At 34.2% G+C, this 18,012-nt stretch overlaps 1 protein-coding gene across 1 annotated transcript; it reads left to right on the top strand.

The window, feature by feature from the left end:
- Positions 1 to 2,307: 2,307 nt before the first annotated feature.
- On the top strand, positions 2,308 to 17,911 carry LOC134234930 (cyclin-dependent kinase 16-like; the record flags this gene model as incomplete). Its single annotated transcript, XM_062716973.1, has 6 exons — positions 2,308 to 2,798; positions 5,194 to 5,315; positions 6,168 to 6,245; positions 13,451 to 13,567; positions 17,098 to 17,154; positions 17,797 to 17,911. Coding segments are annotated over exons 1-6 (754 nt in total), but the record flags the coding sequence as incomplete, so codon positions are not given.
- Between the last annotated feature and the right edge of the window lie 101 nt (positions 17,912 to 18,012).

Raw genomic sequence — 18,012 nt, 5'->3', positions numbered from 1 at the left:
TTGTCCGTAATTGAAGTGGTAAAATCAGTTTTTAATTGCTTTCTATGTTTTCATTTTTTCCCCAACGGAGCAGTTATTTTGCTTTAAAAAAACGTTAATTGTAGAATTAGCATCAGATCACATGACTAAGGTTTCCGAAGTCCAGCTTTGTTTTAACGTAATTGGTTGTAACAATTTGTCATGCAGTCTCTCTCGCTAGATAGGGCTTTTCGTTCAATGATTGGATTCTTGTAAATGTGACACAACAACGTTGCGTTTGTTTTCCGGAAGTTAGTCCTAAGTTGTTCTGTATCATACGGAAACTAGATATTCAAGTGCACTTAATATGGAGTACTCACATTGGAAAATAAGTTCACAGACGACTAAAAATATTTATACTCAAGTGTTTTGTGTTTTGTTTGGATAAGATGCTTTTCTTTTATAAACGGCATGTTGTGACAGTGTCTTTATTAATATTCTCTTCCTTGGTCTGGTTGGCAGATGAGTATGTATGTATTTATTTTTTTTATATTAAGCATTAGTACATTTACCATAGCACTGTTTTTTTGTAGAGCTAAATTAACAAAATTTAAATATGAGAAGCTCTATTTACAAAAAAGTATGAAATGTATTGCATATTTCATCTTTTTTCTTAGCGGCAAAAATAATTTAGAAATGTAAATGATATTGTAAAAGCAAATGTGTCAAAGTGAATTTTAAATCCCATTTTGAAGTGAAGTAGAGATCAATCATTTTCACAGATTTGAGGAAGAAAATCATCTTGCATTTTATACCTTCACAATCTTTCTGAAAAATGGAGAACTGAGATTGAAAGATTTAGTTGCATAATTTCAGTGTCAGGGGGTTAGAAGTGATATATATTGCTCCATGTAGTAACGACTTGAACTTATTTTCTAAAATATGTCAAGGTGTTTGTTATAAGATTTGATTGATTTAGGAACCCAGTGAATGGGTCTAATGTTAATGATACTTCAACATGTCAGACTTTCTAAAAAAAATTGTAGAGGATATATAGGTCTAGAGAATATTCTGGTTGGGGCTAGTGGTGGTACATGTACTGAATTTTCACTTGTTTTCTCTTTAGCCACTGGAGGCATCTTTAGACAATCACATTAAAGAGAGGCAATTATACTAGAGTTCTTATTTGGGTCTTGGACATATAAGCCCGTTATTATGGGAAACCCCAAATATCTGTTTCATTAAAATGTAAAGTTAAAGAATGTTGTAAAGATTCTGCCAAAGTTTCATTAACTTTTATTTAAAGATGAAGGAGGAGTTTCAGATAAGAGATTGGTACCCTGATTAGCTCATATGAAAGAAAAGAAAGAATGGCAGTATCCATCTTTGCCATGGGAGTGCTCAAATATGAGTTCAGTCAAAATGTAAAATAGGAGGTGCACAAAATGTCATTAAGCAATACAGATTTGATGTCTTGAAAGTTTCATTAACTTGCATGCAGTGGATAATGATGGCTAAACCCTAAATTTAATGGAGGAACCTGCAGATAAACATGTCACTAAATACTTCCCAGTTTTCAAGCTGGTGGGGGTGTTGTCGGGGGGGGGGGGGGGGTTGAAATAATTTTAACATCAACAAAGGCACCTAGAGGAAATCCATGAGACTATATAGAGGATGTACAGTTTTATTTCCCAGTCTTCTTTCTCTTCCTGGTTCATCACTGGGAGTCTGAGAACAGCTGGTGATGGTATGGTGTGGGGATACCTCCAGACCATTTGTGATTTAACAGCAGCTGGGGGGGGATCCTCTGTGAAATATGAGGAGTTAATCTTGCTCATTAGTGGCCATAATGTACAAAATCTGACATAAGTCCTAGCCAGCAGCCCTTGTGTGCACTTCAAAAACTCAATCATTCTAAAGATTAAATATGGTGTAGAGTTTTCTTGATAGGAAAATTTAATTTCTAGTGGTTGAAGGGTGTGAAATTCATTTTAGCATATTTTACTTTATGATTTTTTTTTCCTCTTTGATTTATAGATTTAAAGAGAATGATGCTTCATTATTTTAAATCATCTCCTCTTCTGTTTTAGTTTCTAATCAAACTACATACCAGTGGTCAGATTTAAATCAGAAGATATATAAACTTTTTATGATCTTGATCACAAAAAAATTATCACTGAAAAGATAACTAATTCTTAACTGCAGGAACGTTACCATTATAAGTCATCATTTTTTGCTTCTTTTGTTATTCAAAAGATGGTTTAAAGGACTAGGTTCATTTACAGGGGTAATTGACTCACTGCCTTTTGCTAATCCTCTTCAATGATTGGTCATAAATATTCTTTACAGTGATAGAAACTAAGGAATCCCATTGATTAAGAGACCAAAAAGAAGCTTATTAGTGATTGAGATGAAAATTCTGTGTTGAGGGGGAGGATTTACAGAGACATGGGACGTAGTCTCTAGTCTTACGAACATTTTAAGTGACTGCCATTTTACAAGGAGTGTGGAAGCATGCAGTCTTTAGTCTAAGGAATGTTTTAAGTGACTGCCATCTTACAAAGAGTGTGCAAGCATGAATGTGAAAGCACTGCAACATCACTTTGACAATAACTTAGCAAACAATTCATGTCAGCATCACAGAAAAGTTATAAATCTGCAAAAATTGGACAAAAAACGGCCGCTAAGTCAATCTCTGTCTTGGATTAGTCGGATTAAACAGCGACTCTGGGGACGCGAGGGAAATCCGACAGGAGGTCAGTCAGGCAGGCGGAGATCTCCAGCAAAGGAGGAAGAAAAGGACCAAAAGTGTTCTACACTCCCGCGAAATGTGCGGCTAGGTATGTTATAGCTCTGAGAGACAAAGTAGACCAAAAATGGTACACACTTAGATGAAATGTGTGGCCAGATAAAGTATATATTTGAGATCACAGTAGAAGGACATTGAACACATTTGATTTGGTAAGTATTCTTGATTTTTGTCATGTGGTGGAAAAAACTACAGGCAGACATGGATAATGTTATGTGAAAAGACTGGGTCAAAGAAAATAAATGTTTTTTCATCAGATAACCTATTAATTTAAATTGACTCTGATATTTTCATGTGCAAGCTTTAAATATTTTTTGGTTGTAAAATCTGGAAATTGCTTGCAGGTCTATGTTCCTTCAAAAGTTGACAGTTTATAGGTCATAATTTCTAGATCAATTTTTTTGAGCTGACAGGTATATTATGGTAATCATTAATAAAAAAAAAATTGTTGGCTAGAAGAAATTATTAAGTTTCAAATTGCACATTCATGTTAAAAAAAAAGAGAAAAAAATTAACACCCTACATACTTACAACCCTTAGGTTTTATTTTTAAGCATTTACATGTATTTGAGTCAACAAGCATATTTTTCTTAGGTTTGTCTGAGTGTCATTGCTTGATATTTATAATGATATGACAAACAGTTTTAGAAAGTGGTGACTGCACCTTGAGTAATTTTATTTGATTAGAGATGAATCAACAGATATAATACAGTTACTTTATACCAAGCAAATTATTGTCATTAAGTACAAGTCTAGACAATATTTTCTGCACCTTTCAAATAAGCATTTATATTATTTAAGTGACAAATTGCACTATCTGAAATACGATATTCATGTCAAAGCCCTTGCAGGCATTGGTTTTTCATCAAACTAGCCATATATTAGTTCTCACATAAATTGCCTAATATACATATATGATTCTTGTAAGCTAGTACATATAACCAAAAAAAAGTTGTACATCGTTCTTTATTCATTTAAAAGAAATTTGGTTGTATGGACATTAATGCGCTTGTACATGTAAATGAAAGCGGACTCTCTGTAAGTTTAACATATGATGCAGATGTAATTAAGTGGAAAGGTTTTCTATTGGGGAAAAATCGGATAGACTGCAGCGTAGCTGGGTCATTGAATATCAATAAAACAAGGATTGTAATGTTTACTCTTCCAATAAACCAGATAATTGATTTCATTCAGCAGTTTTCCTGTTCATATAAATTAATATTGCTGGGTGTGTAATAGCCATGGCTAAAAGTGCAAGGTGTATTCATATTGCAATATGAGATGTAAAATCCATTTGGAATAGTGTTCATTTTCCAAAAATCAAATTAAACATGTGAAAGATCCACATATTTTGATTCTATTCAGAGAATATTTATTGATGTTTCAAAGATTCAAGAGTAGAATTCTGCAATACTCAAAAATAAAGAATTTTTAAATGAAATAAAATAATAACACTTTTTGTATACAGGCAGCCATAGAGGTATATAACTTTAAATTCTTAGGATGCCAATTTTATGCCATTATAAAACAAAAATTAAAAAAAAAATGTCAGTATAAAATAAAGCTCTACAAAAATAAACTCAGCATATTTTTTTAGGGATGCACTTAGCAGATATATTCATATTTTTAATGTAAGATAAAGCTATAAAGGTGAAGATCTTTTTATATTTGCCTCTGACAGTTGAGCAGAGTGTATGCTGCCCCGCTGAGCGGGGTAATTTAATAAAGCTCCTAGTCCTAGCTATACCTCAGGCTGTTTGATCCAGATAAAAACCAATCTCAAAACATGTGCTTCAAAAAATTTTTTTTTTGCCTCATCCCCTTACCCCTCTTCTTTATCTATACTGGGGCCCCAGGGAGGGGAATTTCTAAATTGGAAATTTTTTTTTAAGATTTTCAAATAATGAAGCTTTTTGGCAGCTGTTTTTTTTTTGGGGGGGGGTATATATATATATATTTATGTTTGATGTCCAGAAAAATTGTTTTAAAAAATAATGAAAACAGTTGCACTATGCTGCAGCCATACAAAATCTCTTCGTTTTAATCTTCTTGAGGTGAATATCCTATTTCTAGGTCAGCAGTTTATAAACATCATGCATCAGATACATGTTTCAAACTGTGCAATCACCAGGAGAAATCAAACTGTCAGAGATTTACAGCATTGTCAAAAGCATAAGAAGCCATATGGAATTGATATGTTTACATAATGGCTCTAATATATTAGATGTAGCATTTATTGGATTCCTAGCTTATGAAATTTTTCAAGTAGCTTATTGAAATCCCCAAGAGTTAATCAGAAAAAAAATGTAGAGAAATACCGATTGACTGACTATTTCAATGTTTTTTGCAAAGATTTAATGATAGGCATGATCTGAAAACATGATATTGTTTGAGATTGTGATAGATCTGTCATTTTTTTTTTTCAGGAATTGTTCATGAAAACCCGCGAATTCTCTCAGATGGAGAGAGTGAAGAAATCTCAGGAACGTCCAGCGAGGACTTTGTCTCACCGGTCAAATTACGCAACCGACCGCGACGAACCAATGAAGTACGTACATTATAGAGAGTGATCTGTTAGAAAAAATGAGAGTACTTGTAAATTGCGATACATGTATCATTTGGGGAGAGGGGCACTCTGTTGAATACACTGAAGATTAAATTGCTATGTATGAATGTTAACCTTTAGTTTCTATACCAATGATACCAATTCAAATGAAGTTGTTGTAGATCTCTTCTGTGTTAGCTCCCTCGACCTAGCTGATACACTTCTCATAAACTGAGGCACCGTCAGATGGGTGTATATTAACCCTTGGATTTTGTTAAACCCAATTGTAACACTTGAAACTCATGGTTGACATGTATTATTCCTTCCATGCTCTTAGATATTTTGCATTTATTCCTTGTTTTTATATGCATTTTCTGTTTGTAAATTATGTATTGACTTGCATTTTTCATGATACTGTTCTCCTGTTTTGGAAAAAATGTGAAAAATTTTATAATTCTATCGCAACAGAGTAGCAAGGCAGTGTGAGATGTATGTCTACACTTTTCAGACCTCTACAGCGAATACATTTACTGTTCAGAGATCTGCTCCTTATATAGGGGTTGTAGGGGGTAGCATCGATGAACGTGAAATATGGCAGAATATGCCTTTTTACGTGTAGTGTTCAGCTTTAAATATCAGCTATATGCCAGGCTTAGAACTTACTATTTAGATAATCCCCCCTCCCCCCCCCCCCAAAAAAAAAAATCATATAAATATCGTGTTTCACTAAGAAAGAATTCATGTTGGAATGATTTTAAATTAAGGTTAAATAAAATATTAATGAAAAGATATCATGTTATATCTAACAACCATTCTCATTTTCCAACAATAAATTAGAATTTTGGTCTTTTTCAGTCACCGGGAGTAGAAGGTCGCCATGACTACATTTCTCCAGTTAAATTACGCAACAGACCACGCCCCAGTACTAGCGACGTAAGTATTAGTACTAGTCGCCCCAGTACTAGTGACATGAGTATTAGTACTAGTACCCAGCACAAGTAATTCAAGTAACGGTATATTCATATATATATAGGTACCCATCATAAGTAATGTTATAATACTTATTAAGCTGATATGTAAGTTAGGTGGCACCCATCTTGTGAGAATACCGTATATCAGGATTTTTCCGCGTCATGTTTTTTCCGCGAAGCAGAACCTAAATCAATATATTAAATTTACGCGAATCAAATTTTCACTATTTCAAAGTCCCAGTGATTATATTATTAACAATTGTTTAAGCCTGTAAAGGAAATTGATGTAAAATGTAATGTCATTGAGCTTGAGTTACTTCATACGGGTGAAAAATAGATCGATCGACCTTCACCTCGTCAATTTCGGAAGACCTACACACCTGCATTGCGTACTAGCTCTCGAATCCACAGATATTGTTTTATAAGATTTAAACAATCATTCAGATTTAAACAGTTCATTTAATGTTCCAAACTGACTAGCAGCTCAGGTATAATTAGTTTTAATAGCTTCTCGCAAGGAACGTGACCAATATAATTAGCTGGCTTGTCAATTAGTAAACAAACAATAAGGGCTTCTACCTATTACCGGTATCTTGCGCTTGTCCTCTGATCCCGCTATTTCTAGCCTCTATGATATAAGCATTAAGAAATAATTCTACTACAAGAAGAAAACTGTATTAAATTTACGCTGTTTTATTTTCCGCGATTCAGAACTCGTTGCGAACAAAGCGGAAATTGGATACACACGGAAAAATCCTGATATACGGTATATCCTGATACTGAACAGAGGTAATGTGAGTACACTTGAACTGGTTTCTGTCAGATAATTTGAGTACTCATAAACTGGTACCTAACTTACGCAATGTGATTACATTTATACTATAGACCACAAATATGACTGTCCTAGATATTAGTACTGAGTACACTCTGGGTCATAAAAATGATTCATATTTTTGTCATGGTTTTAAATGTTTTTGCCTTCAAACATCAAAGCTATATTCATTATAGTGTTTCCCACATGGCTAAATTTCTTTATTTTTTGCATCCTAAATTGACCTTAGGAATATTCGTTTCAGTAAAATATTGATAGTCAGGAGGGTAAATAATTTTGTTCTGGTGTTTTTCTACAAAAAATAGCTTCTACAGACCCTTTAGTATCATGCTAAAATAGCTAAGTAATGTTTTATTAATTTAGAATTTTTTATTGTTGAAACTAATTAGCGAGCTAGGCTACATTTTTACACAGCTTAGATAATACGTTGTGTGCAAGTCATGTGGGCTAGAACTACAGACATTTTAAATTCCTACATTTCCTGCTTAAGGGATATATCCAATCGCAACTTCTCGGGCCTTTCCTGCTGATTAAAAAACGACCTCGAATGTATATGGTAGACGCCATGACAACCCTCCCTTTTCACAATCTTTGAAATAAATGCATGGATACCTTTTATTTGTGGAATATGGAGTTGAACTTTATACAATGTAATGATATTACTTAAAATATACTATAGAAGGGACTTCTAACTCTGTCTATCCTATATTTGAATAAACAGGAAATGTATAAAATTTTTACATCCGGTGATGTTAATACATTGGAGGTTGTTTTTCCGACCTCTGACGGAAAGACCCGAGATGATGCGATTGGGGATATATAGGATAAATCTCCTTGTTAGGTCTTTGATGCGTTTTAGTGAGTGGTACTTCAGAACTGATGCCAGATTGAAACATCTGACCTTGACCATGTTAACTGGAATTTTACTTGTGTATCACACATATAAATTTATTCTTGTTTCCTGTTTTGAACAGAGATGATGTAGGAAGCACTCAATGATACATTTGTGAATTTATCATTTTAATTAAAACAGGAAGTACCGTAAAAAGAAAACAAAAACAAATTAATGGAATACTATTAATTATTAAGTATTTTGTTTATTTCATGTTCATTTATAAATTGAGCATTGCAATATCATTCCAACAGGTATTGATGTAGGCATAGATGTTGTGGTTTATCACACTCAGTCAGATACTAATTAAGCAGCTCTTCTCGGATCCACCTGATCAACTGAAAAAAATCTCCATTTAAATCAATTATTTACATGGTAAGGGTGGAGGCATTATGCTGAAGTATTATTCCTTTCATTTTTGGGTGGAGCAGTATAGGGGTTTAAACTTCCTTAAACCGTGAAGTTCCTCAATAATCTAAATCCTTTGAGAGTTTGAAGGTTAAGTGAAAGCTTCTCATCTGGAGAAGAGGTGACGCCACTCAGATGTGAATTAATTTCTGGGCAAGATGAAGAAAAATGAAACAGTCACAAAGGAAAACTACTCACAATTTCTCCTCATTATGTAAACTCTTGTTCTAGAGGCCAGAGAATGACCCCTTAATTAAGTCAAGGTCATGCATTCTGAAACAGCTGATTTGAAAAACACATTGCCCATTGAAAATCCTTCAAGAGAGGTTGAAAGTTGTTTAAAAAAATTAAGGAAACACATGTTGTATTATTTTCATCAAATTTCATTGGGGCCTTCATTTATGTTGTCTACAGAAGACGAAAAAAAAGTTTTGTGTTGTTGAATTCTCTTAAACCTGTTTGAAGTTTGTCAGTGCACATTAACACTGTGTATTGTGCATGCAATCTGACAGTTATTGAATCAGACAGGCAGGCCAATTTTATCCATCTGGAGAGAAAAAATGGAAACATTTTTCTCAAATGCTTAGTAAAACTTTCTTGCCATTTCATGCAGTGTCACATTTGTGAAGTGTTGATTTAGTCACAGATAGAATTTTCAGTTTTTTGGACCTATTATTACAAAGGAATTTTTTGATGAACAGTGACATTGAGCATAATGTGTAGAAACACATACGGGTTGTGGTTATAATTCGATAATCAGGGTCCATCTATACAGTAGGCTGGGGGACTTTAATGTAGATGTCAACAGAACTGTTTTTGCTGCCGTTCATTACATCAAGGATTGGCAAGGTGATAAAGCCTAAAGTAGAGGAAAGTTTTAAAATATCATTAGGATTGGACTGATTAAGACTCAGGTTATTTACGTGGACAAATGACGACAAATCAGGAACGCAGTTCCCAAGACATCAGAATTTTACTCTGTGAGTGGACATCTGTCGTCGTCATCTCGGTGTTGTCTTTGTTTTTAGATATCTGTGTCTGATGGATGTTTATTCGTCATCAGTGTACAGGTTAATAAACTCTGCACCTTAATCGTCATGAGACCAGTATATTAAGGGTGGATCTCTAAGCTTCTTAATCAGTTCAGAAGTTCTGTTGCATGATTTCTGACTTCTGTAGATAGGTTGTTATACTGAATTCAGTGGACACAGACTTCAGTGGACAATAGAATCTCTGGGTATTCTTGCTGCGCATTATCTTCATCTGAGACCATTTGACCCAGCTTATAAGGTTGACCAGGACTCAAGAAGTGTGACAAGTCCTTCAGTATCCAATTATAGCAGTAGAACAGTGTGACTGGTTCCTGGAACTCTTGGGAATTGGGGCAGCAGCTTTGACATATCCTATATGAAACCACCTGTTGTTAAAATTGTTTGTCTTTGCAAAAGCAGTCCAATTCGGTACTTATAAAGACAGTTTTCCATAAATGTCATATAATTCTTCATACAGGAAACAAAATTAATTTGTAGACTTGATATTAGTGCAGTTTAAGGGGATTGAACTATGTGCAAGTGTTAATTTAAATTGTTGGAATAAAAATCATATATGTCCATGCTCAGCAGCAGTATAATTACGTCTACTTTGTATAAAACAGCAGGTGTCAGTATCGTGAGAATTACACTGGAGAAAAAGGTTGGTCTTTTGTTTGTGCTTCAGATGCTGATGACAGAACTTCATTGTCAGGTTTGGATCAGCAGGGTTGATCTATATGGGGAGATACATCGTTATTAGAGGAGTTCTCACAGGAAGTGACCTATTATAACAATACGACAGATACCTGAAGACTCGCTAATTGTCAGGGAATCCGCTTATAGAGGATACTTATTGGAGATGCAGTGTTTGTGGAAAAAGATTTAAGCACTGAAATTGGTTTTTTTGTTATTTTACCAACAGTAGATATATTTTGAATTAGTTTTGTAGAAGATCTACAAGGAAACGTTATCGAAATTCTGATTTCAAAAGAAATTCTCTCGAAGGATTCCTTAATTTTCCTACTTGGTGTGCGAAGGGCATCTAAGTACTGGATTTGGCTTAGTTTTGATAAAGTGAGGACAATTTCTGCTTCCTAGTAGTACTGTTTTGTGGTCCTGCAAGCCATTGCAAAGTCAGTGTCAAAGAAGCGATATATCTATTCACACCTGGGGATGATGTACTAGAATGTTATGTGTAAAGACAAGGAAGTTATAAGACTGCGATGCATTAAATTAAAAAATCATCAAAAGTGATCTTCCCTTGCTGCGTTATCAGACAATACAAATAATGAAATAAAAAATTACAGTTGGATGCAGAGGGAATTTAGAAACTGTGATCTGGAAGGGGAAAAAATTTCACACCCTTAGTGCCAATTTGTTAGACAAAGAGGGCCGTGGCTTTTGGCAGACGAGAAATTTTTTTTAGCTTCTTAATTCCACATCTTGCATTGGTAAACTAAATAAAATGGAAAGGATGTGTTTCTAAGCTTAGACAAGGGTTTGCTATTCTTGAGTTTTAAAATCTGATACAAAACACACTTTCCATGTGTTCCATAAAGTCAGAAAGAGGGCGAAAATAGAAAAAAAGGAAACTGGTGTTCTTTTGACTTGTTTGTTGGAAAGCTGTTTCTGACTTCTAAGATTGTAATAATGACTTCATTGTATTAGTGGGAATTGATGAAATATGTGTACAATTCCATCATGAGACTGGCTCGCTCAGAAATGCCGATTCTTCAGCAGAAATCGGGAAACGGGAATTCAAATGGTTCTCGGAAGAACTCGCTGGTTCAGTGTTTTACTCAGGGAAATGAGTCCGAGTCTGATATAGACTCGGATGAGGATGCAGAATTACAAAGAGTTCAGAAGGTATGAGTTCTCTGTTGTGATATAAGCAAGGATTCAGCTAAATTGTATCTGATAATGATAAAGATGTATTGCCATTAATTTTAATCAAAAAGGTTCTACATTTTATGAAGTCCGTATGAAGGCAAAATCCACAGTCACAAGAGTTCACTTTGTGTAATTCTTAAGCATACAGAGTTTGCATGTACTTCAATCTATTTAAAAAAATTGGTTGGAAGTCATTAGATTACATAATTAAGTATGTTTCATTCAGATTTTGTCAGCTTGTTTATGGTTAAAAGCGCATTTTTGGAATAATTGTGACAAGTGTAACATTGTTTCATGTTGGATAAGTGGGAGAGGGAGGTATATTCCTGTATATTTACATTTGCAAATGTTTTCCTTTATATAACACTACTAAAAGCAATGTGTATCTATAACTGTATAAATACAGGTACGGGGTCAAAAGGTCATAGATGTGTGTATGGATAATCTTCGACGTAATTTCTTAGTGACGTCATAAAGGCTCGATGCGCGTTCAGTGGATTGTATGCATGCCGTTGGGTTTGAAAAATAATACATTTCACACGTTAAAAGTCACAATCAGGCAAATATAAAGTATGAGTAAGTCACAAATGTAAATATAAGTAATAAGGTTTAATTTTTAAACATCTATCGGGCTATAAATACGGGGTGGAACGAGATTGAATTCATCATAAAGCCCTCTTTATGGAATTTAATCTCGTGACCAACCCGTATTTATATCCCGATGGATGTCTTAAAATGATACCTTATTTCTTAAATACACATAAACATATTAAAACACTCAGTTGATCATTTCCACAATTTTTGTGATTTTCATTCTTCTTTTCAAACCCTTGACAAAAGTCGCTTTGTAAAAGTCAGACTAGAAAGCAACTATTTCATTTTGTTCCTGGTCCAAGACTGGGAACCAATCAGGAAACAGCCTCTATAGATTGTTAGTGTTATATACTGAAAGAGCATAAGAATGTTGTCAAATCCCATTGCTCAAGAGAATTTTATATGGTCTCTTGACATGACAATGACCCTGTCTGGGTACATCACCATGATGATACTGTTTCTATGAATATCCCCTTCTTGAGCTTGGTTTTTGCTAGAGTACCGTGACATGAACCCCTTGAGACATTCTGATGTCTGTACCTTCAGAGGATCCTTTTTAAAGCTCCACTATTGACTTTTGAGATACAATTTTGCTGTTTACAATATGAGGGAGACCTCTGACATAGCTAGATGGCACCACTGCAGTTTTTTTGACAACCATGACCAACACTTTGCTTTCTCTCTCCAAAACAATTCTGGGCATAAATTTGACCCTGGATCTACCTTCGTCAAGAATGTTTCTCTATTTTACTTAAAAAAACTTGCTGAAGAACTTCTGGCATGAACCATTTGTTAGGAGGAAGTGTCTGTATAAACAGTAGGCTCACTTCTAGGACAGATGAAGTAAACTCCCAGCCTGAGGCAGGCAGTAATTAACTACCCAGGGTCAAATATGTTCCGTTGTTATTTTCTTCATCAAATTCAAGAAGCACATGCAGATTTACCTGAATTCTGATATAAAAAATTATTTTAGGTACAGTATGATATAAAATCTTTGTTTAGTTATTTTATAAATATTTCCCAAAAAGAGGGTGGGAGGGGGGTACTCAGGGTAGTGTTGCTTTGATTTTGATGTTGGATAGAAAAAAAATGTAAAGTTGATGTTAGATAAAATGTGTATACATAATTAAGTATGTATAACATTAGTTACATTATTGGTTGTAAATAATCTGCCTCCAATATAATATGCTCAAAAGTATAAGCTGATATTGGATTTGGCTCCGCAGCTTTTATTGACCTATGTGTCATGTGACATTTCTATATCTTCCTAACAGAGCTGATAAATGCCATTATGTAACAGAATGAAAACAAATCCCAGGCCTATATTTGACAGTGTACTGTTTCATATTTCATATCTCTCCTTGGGTATATCCAATACCAGAAGCAATATCTTACATAATGCTCAGAATGAGATTATAATTATTTTTGTTTGTCAAAGCTTACATCCAGATTTAACTTTTTCTCTCTGTTGACTTGCAGAGGTCTACGTGGGATAACCAGGTCCTTTTTTTTCATTACAGGAGGTGGCCAAACGCCTGTCCTTGCCGGCAGACATGCGACTTCCTGGACATTTTTTGGCTCGTCAGAGTCTCAGTCCCGAGAGCATGCTCAGTAGGCGCTCACGGAGAAAATCTCTGGTAAGTCATTATTTTCATAAAATGCTGTACATTTATTGAATGAGTTTGAGGCAACATGCCTCTTGTTGAACCCAAGGCCCAGATTGTTTTGCCTGAGGCTATAAAGCAACAATTTTGGTTTGGGTCCTGCAAAATGCATTCAACATAAGAATGAAATCATTAATAGTTAATACCTATCACTTTGAATTATGTCGTATTTGAATTTTGAACCTGATGAACAGCATGCAAATCAATTGGAAAATGTAATAAGATTGGGCCCCAATATGTGATCAAAGTTTTCATAGGAGCTGAATTATTGCCATAGTGACTGGTTAGTGTTGTGGCAAATGGGCCTCCTGTTTAGTACCGGGTATTTTACTGCATAACATACTACATTGATCTCTGAGTATCTCATTCTTGCAAGTCAAATTTTTATAGCCATTTGACAAAGATGGTTCTAAAATATTATAGTAGAAATAAGGTCAAATCTTGCCATTTCAAACCTAAAGGGAGGGAGAAAACAACTTTGCGATATCTAGGGATTTGACATATCAAGGGTGATTTTTTTTTAAGATTTAGTGGTTTTGGCAAATTGCTTTGATATAATTCCATGATATTCGAGATATTGGCATTCAAGATATTGAAGTTTAACTGTATAGATTGTAAAGACATATAATAAGTGATGCTCTAAAATTTAATGTTTTTTAAATCAACAAAAAATTAAGAGATTTTGGATCAATTCTAGCCTATGAGTTTAATAAACAAAAGCATATTATATAAATAATTTTTTTATGTCACTTTAAATAAAATTTCAATTTCTTAGGACAGACCAATATGACAAATGAGAATTGCATTTTATGCACATGATGCAGTAGGTGTTTTCCGACCCATTTATTAATGTGGAATTAGAAGAATTGCTTAAAACAACATTGTGCAGTCCTCTGCTGCAGAAATCTTAAACTTGAATTCAATTTTTATCATGTTTATTAAGGCTAGATGTCTACTTCTTAGCATCTATTAGAAACTACATGTCTTTTTTGTAAAATCTTTACTCTTTCCATGTGATTATTTCAATGTTGTCGACATGAAAATTACTGCAGAAAAAATCCAATTATTCTTATTTTAAAAGCTCAATGCTGACTTACTGGGAGTCATAATTTTGGAGTTTGTCTGACATTGATTCCATGAATTGACGAATTACAAGACATCATCTGATTGTCTGTCTGTTTTATGTGGGTCATTAGACTGATCTGTCAGACGGGAAAAAACACAATCATTATTGTAACCAGGTTATTGAACAAACAAGTCAACAAATTTCTTTTTTATATATTTATAAGTAATTCGACATATCAATCCAATTATGGAAGGAAATAAACCTTATTTTTTCGAGAAAAAAACACCAAACAGAAAAACAACTGTATAAATTATGTTGTCATACCATATATAACATAATTTATACCTTTTAGGTATTTCTATGAGACTAATTACTATTTTTATGGACAGTAAACTCATTTTTTTTTTTTGGGGGGGGGGGTCTTTTTAAGTACCTCAATTTATCGATATTGTATTGGTAATGTTGATAATTTTCAGAGGCTTTCAAAGTATCAATTGTTCTCTTAGGGTTTCGCTTTTCAAATGGATGAGAATTCTAATACTTGTACTTAAAATAAACTTATAATGTTGTAGCAGTTAACATTTTATCTTCCCAAAAAACTTGCTGAAAGTTTCTGGAATCTCACCGCAGCATTAACTATCTGACATAATCATAGATTTATATCTACAAGGTCACACACATGACAAGTTCAAGGTCATGCTCATCTTTCACAGAATAGAGATATAAAGGTGAGAAATGAAGTTTTAAAAATATGAGGGTAAGAAATGCAGACTGCACTTTCTCGTAATTACTCAAGGTCACAAGAATATGCCAGATCAGTCAGATAAATTATTTTCCTCTTGGCAATGCTATGACAACTGCTATCCTACAAAATCTTTTGAGCAAATATATTGTCCTATGATTTGAAATCTTTTTATCCCCTGGTAAGGAGTTGAAAGGGGATATAGTAACATGCCTTTTTGTGTGTGTTAGTTTGTCTTATGCGAAACAAAAGTCACTGTCAGTGATGTAATTTGCAGTGGGACCATTATCTATTAATGTGCTGCTTTGATTCATTTATAGATATTCTCTTTGCAATGGGATACTTTGGTTTGCTGTGCCCTTTTTCTTCATTTCTATTTTCTTCGGCAAAAAAAAGCACTTTTAATAAATTAGATTGGATGCCCAGTATACACCCTTTCCTATTGAGGCCCCATCTTTCACTTCAAACAGCACAGACAGCGATACCCTCATTTAATGTACTCCAGTTTAATTAGTAATAAAGGAGGCTCTATTTATAACAACACAGAGACAATGATTTATTTAACCAGTCAGGTGTCAGACAAAAAGTCAAAAGTACAAAAAAAGATGGAGAAATCACCCCAAAAATACATAGAAACGTTCTGCTCAATTTCCTCTGCGAGCTTCAACAGCCAGCTTCTCCAATTTAACTGTTCACTCATTTTATTTTAGATGGAGCTCACTTAAAGGTGCTTTAGAATTTCAAACAATTCATTTGCCTTGAATTGATTTATGTGATTTAAACTTAAATGATAAAAAGCGCAAGCTTAAACTCTGGGTTAAAGTAATCAGCTGCTTCAAGTGAAAATCTGGCATTAAGAAATGCATCCTTGTGAAGAGAACTGTTAGATCCACCTAAAGAATCTAAAGAATATTCAACACAGAAATCTTGGATATCTGTGCTTTTCATGAACAAAAATATTTCAATATAAAAAGAAAAAAGCTATTTCAGGGAATATGTCTTCTCTCGCTAGAAGAGCATGTATAGGAGGTGTGGGGGTGTAACGGGTAGATGTGGGGAGGGGGTCATTGGGGGATTGGACATTTTCAGAAGGGCGAATGGGGCCATAGGTAGTTGTGGAATAGCATTTCATTGCAAAAGCCTTCAAGCTTAGTGGTATATCAGTGGGAAATGAAAGTTTTTCAAGCAGAATATATGAATTTATGACCTTGACCTCAAAATCAACAGGGGTATACCTTTAGCCACAAGTAAGTTGTAAATATAAGAATTTCACTGCAAAAGGCTTCTTAAGATATTATAAGGAAATTAAAGTGTAACAGAAAGATGGATAGACAGACACCCAAATTATAATCCCCCACTTTCAGTGGAAGTGGGGGACAATAAACAAAAAAGCTTTGACAATTTTTAATGTTAAATTAAATGTTAAATTGCAGGAACTCTTTTATGTCCATTCAAGAATAAGAGTAAAAACAGACTTTAAAAATTGTTCAAAAATTGGACAGTACATGTATGTGTTGATGCACAGTTCACATTTTGAGAGTCAACACAATGGTTTTTTTTTCCCTATTTCTCAAGCTTAATATAATAAACTGCTTCAACTGAAAACGAAAATTTCAATAACTGTCACAGGTTATTAGATTAGACATGTACATTTATTTATCTGAATTTGATTTACACAATGGCTTTTCATTGCAGTCTGAAATTGGTTTCGGGAAGATAGAATCGTATACCAAGCTAGACAAACTGGGAGAGGTGAGTAAACAAAGGAAGATAACTCTGTAAACCTCGTCACTTTCATTACAATTCTAAACTGTGTTAACTTTTTTGTCATAATCATATCAAATAATGATTTAGACTTTGTACTATACCATTGAGTCATTATGATCAGTATTAGATGCTATTTTTGAAGTGTCCCTTTTATAGTACTGATGATTTTTATGTCACTAACATAAGAAATCCTGTTTGGTTTTTTTTTATCCTCCTTAAAAAAAAGCTCAAGTTATCTAAAAACCTGAACTGATTCATGTTCATGAAAAACTAGTGCTGTAAGTGTTTTATATCACATTAAATTTTATATATGTGTATATAGGGAGATTGAGAAATTTAGATTTCCTGTTTTACTTAAATAAGTGCTATGAAAACATTTGAAAAAGGCAACAAAATATGATTCCTCTTGACATAAGTACTGTAGCTTATGCAATTTCATCCTATCTTGTTTGAATCTATACGTATGCATCCTTAGCAGCATCCCCCAATCCTCTGAATCAATTCTTCAATATATCTATATAAAGAGAACAGGAGGATTAAGTAAATTCTGTAAAATTCCTAGTACGCAGAGTGATTAATGTATGACTAATATATATTTAAATGTTACTACTCTGTACCACATTTCAGGGTACCTATGCCACTGTGTTCAAAGGAAAAAGTCGGCTAACAGACAATTTGGTTGCTCTAAAAGAAATCCGCCTGGAGCATGAAGAGGGCGCTCCCTGTACAGCCATACGGGAAGGTAAGGGAACCAGTCAAGTCATGTGGTACCTTAATTGGGAAGCACTTGTCAAGTCACAAAGAACCCAAGGTCCATAATCATGGTCCATGTTACCCAGGGTC

This window comes from Saccostrea cucullata, unplaced genomic scaffold (genome assembly GCF_032062105.1).
Source record: "Saccostrea cucullata isolate Sc308-1 unplaced genomic scaffold, CSIRO_AGI_Scuc_v1 ctg3755, whole genome shotgun sequence".
NCBI classification, from domain to species: Eukaryota; Metazoa; Mollusca; class Bivalvia; order Ostreida; family Ostreidae; genus Saccostrea; species Saccostrea cuccullata.
The sequence above is the reverse complement of the archived record's forward strand: the minus strand, read 5'-3'. Positions and strand labels throughout refer to the sequence as shown.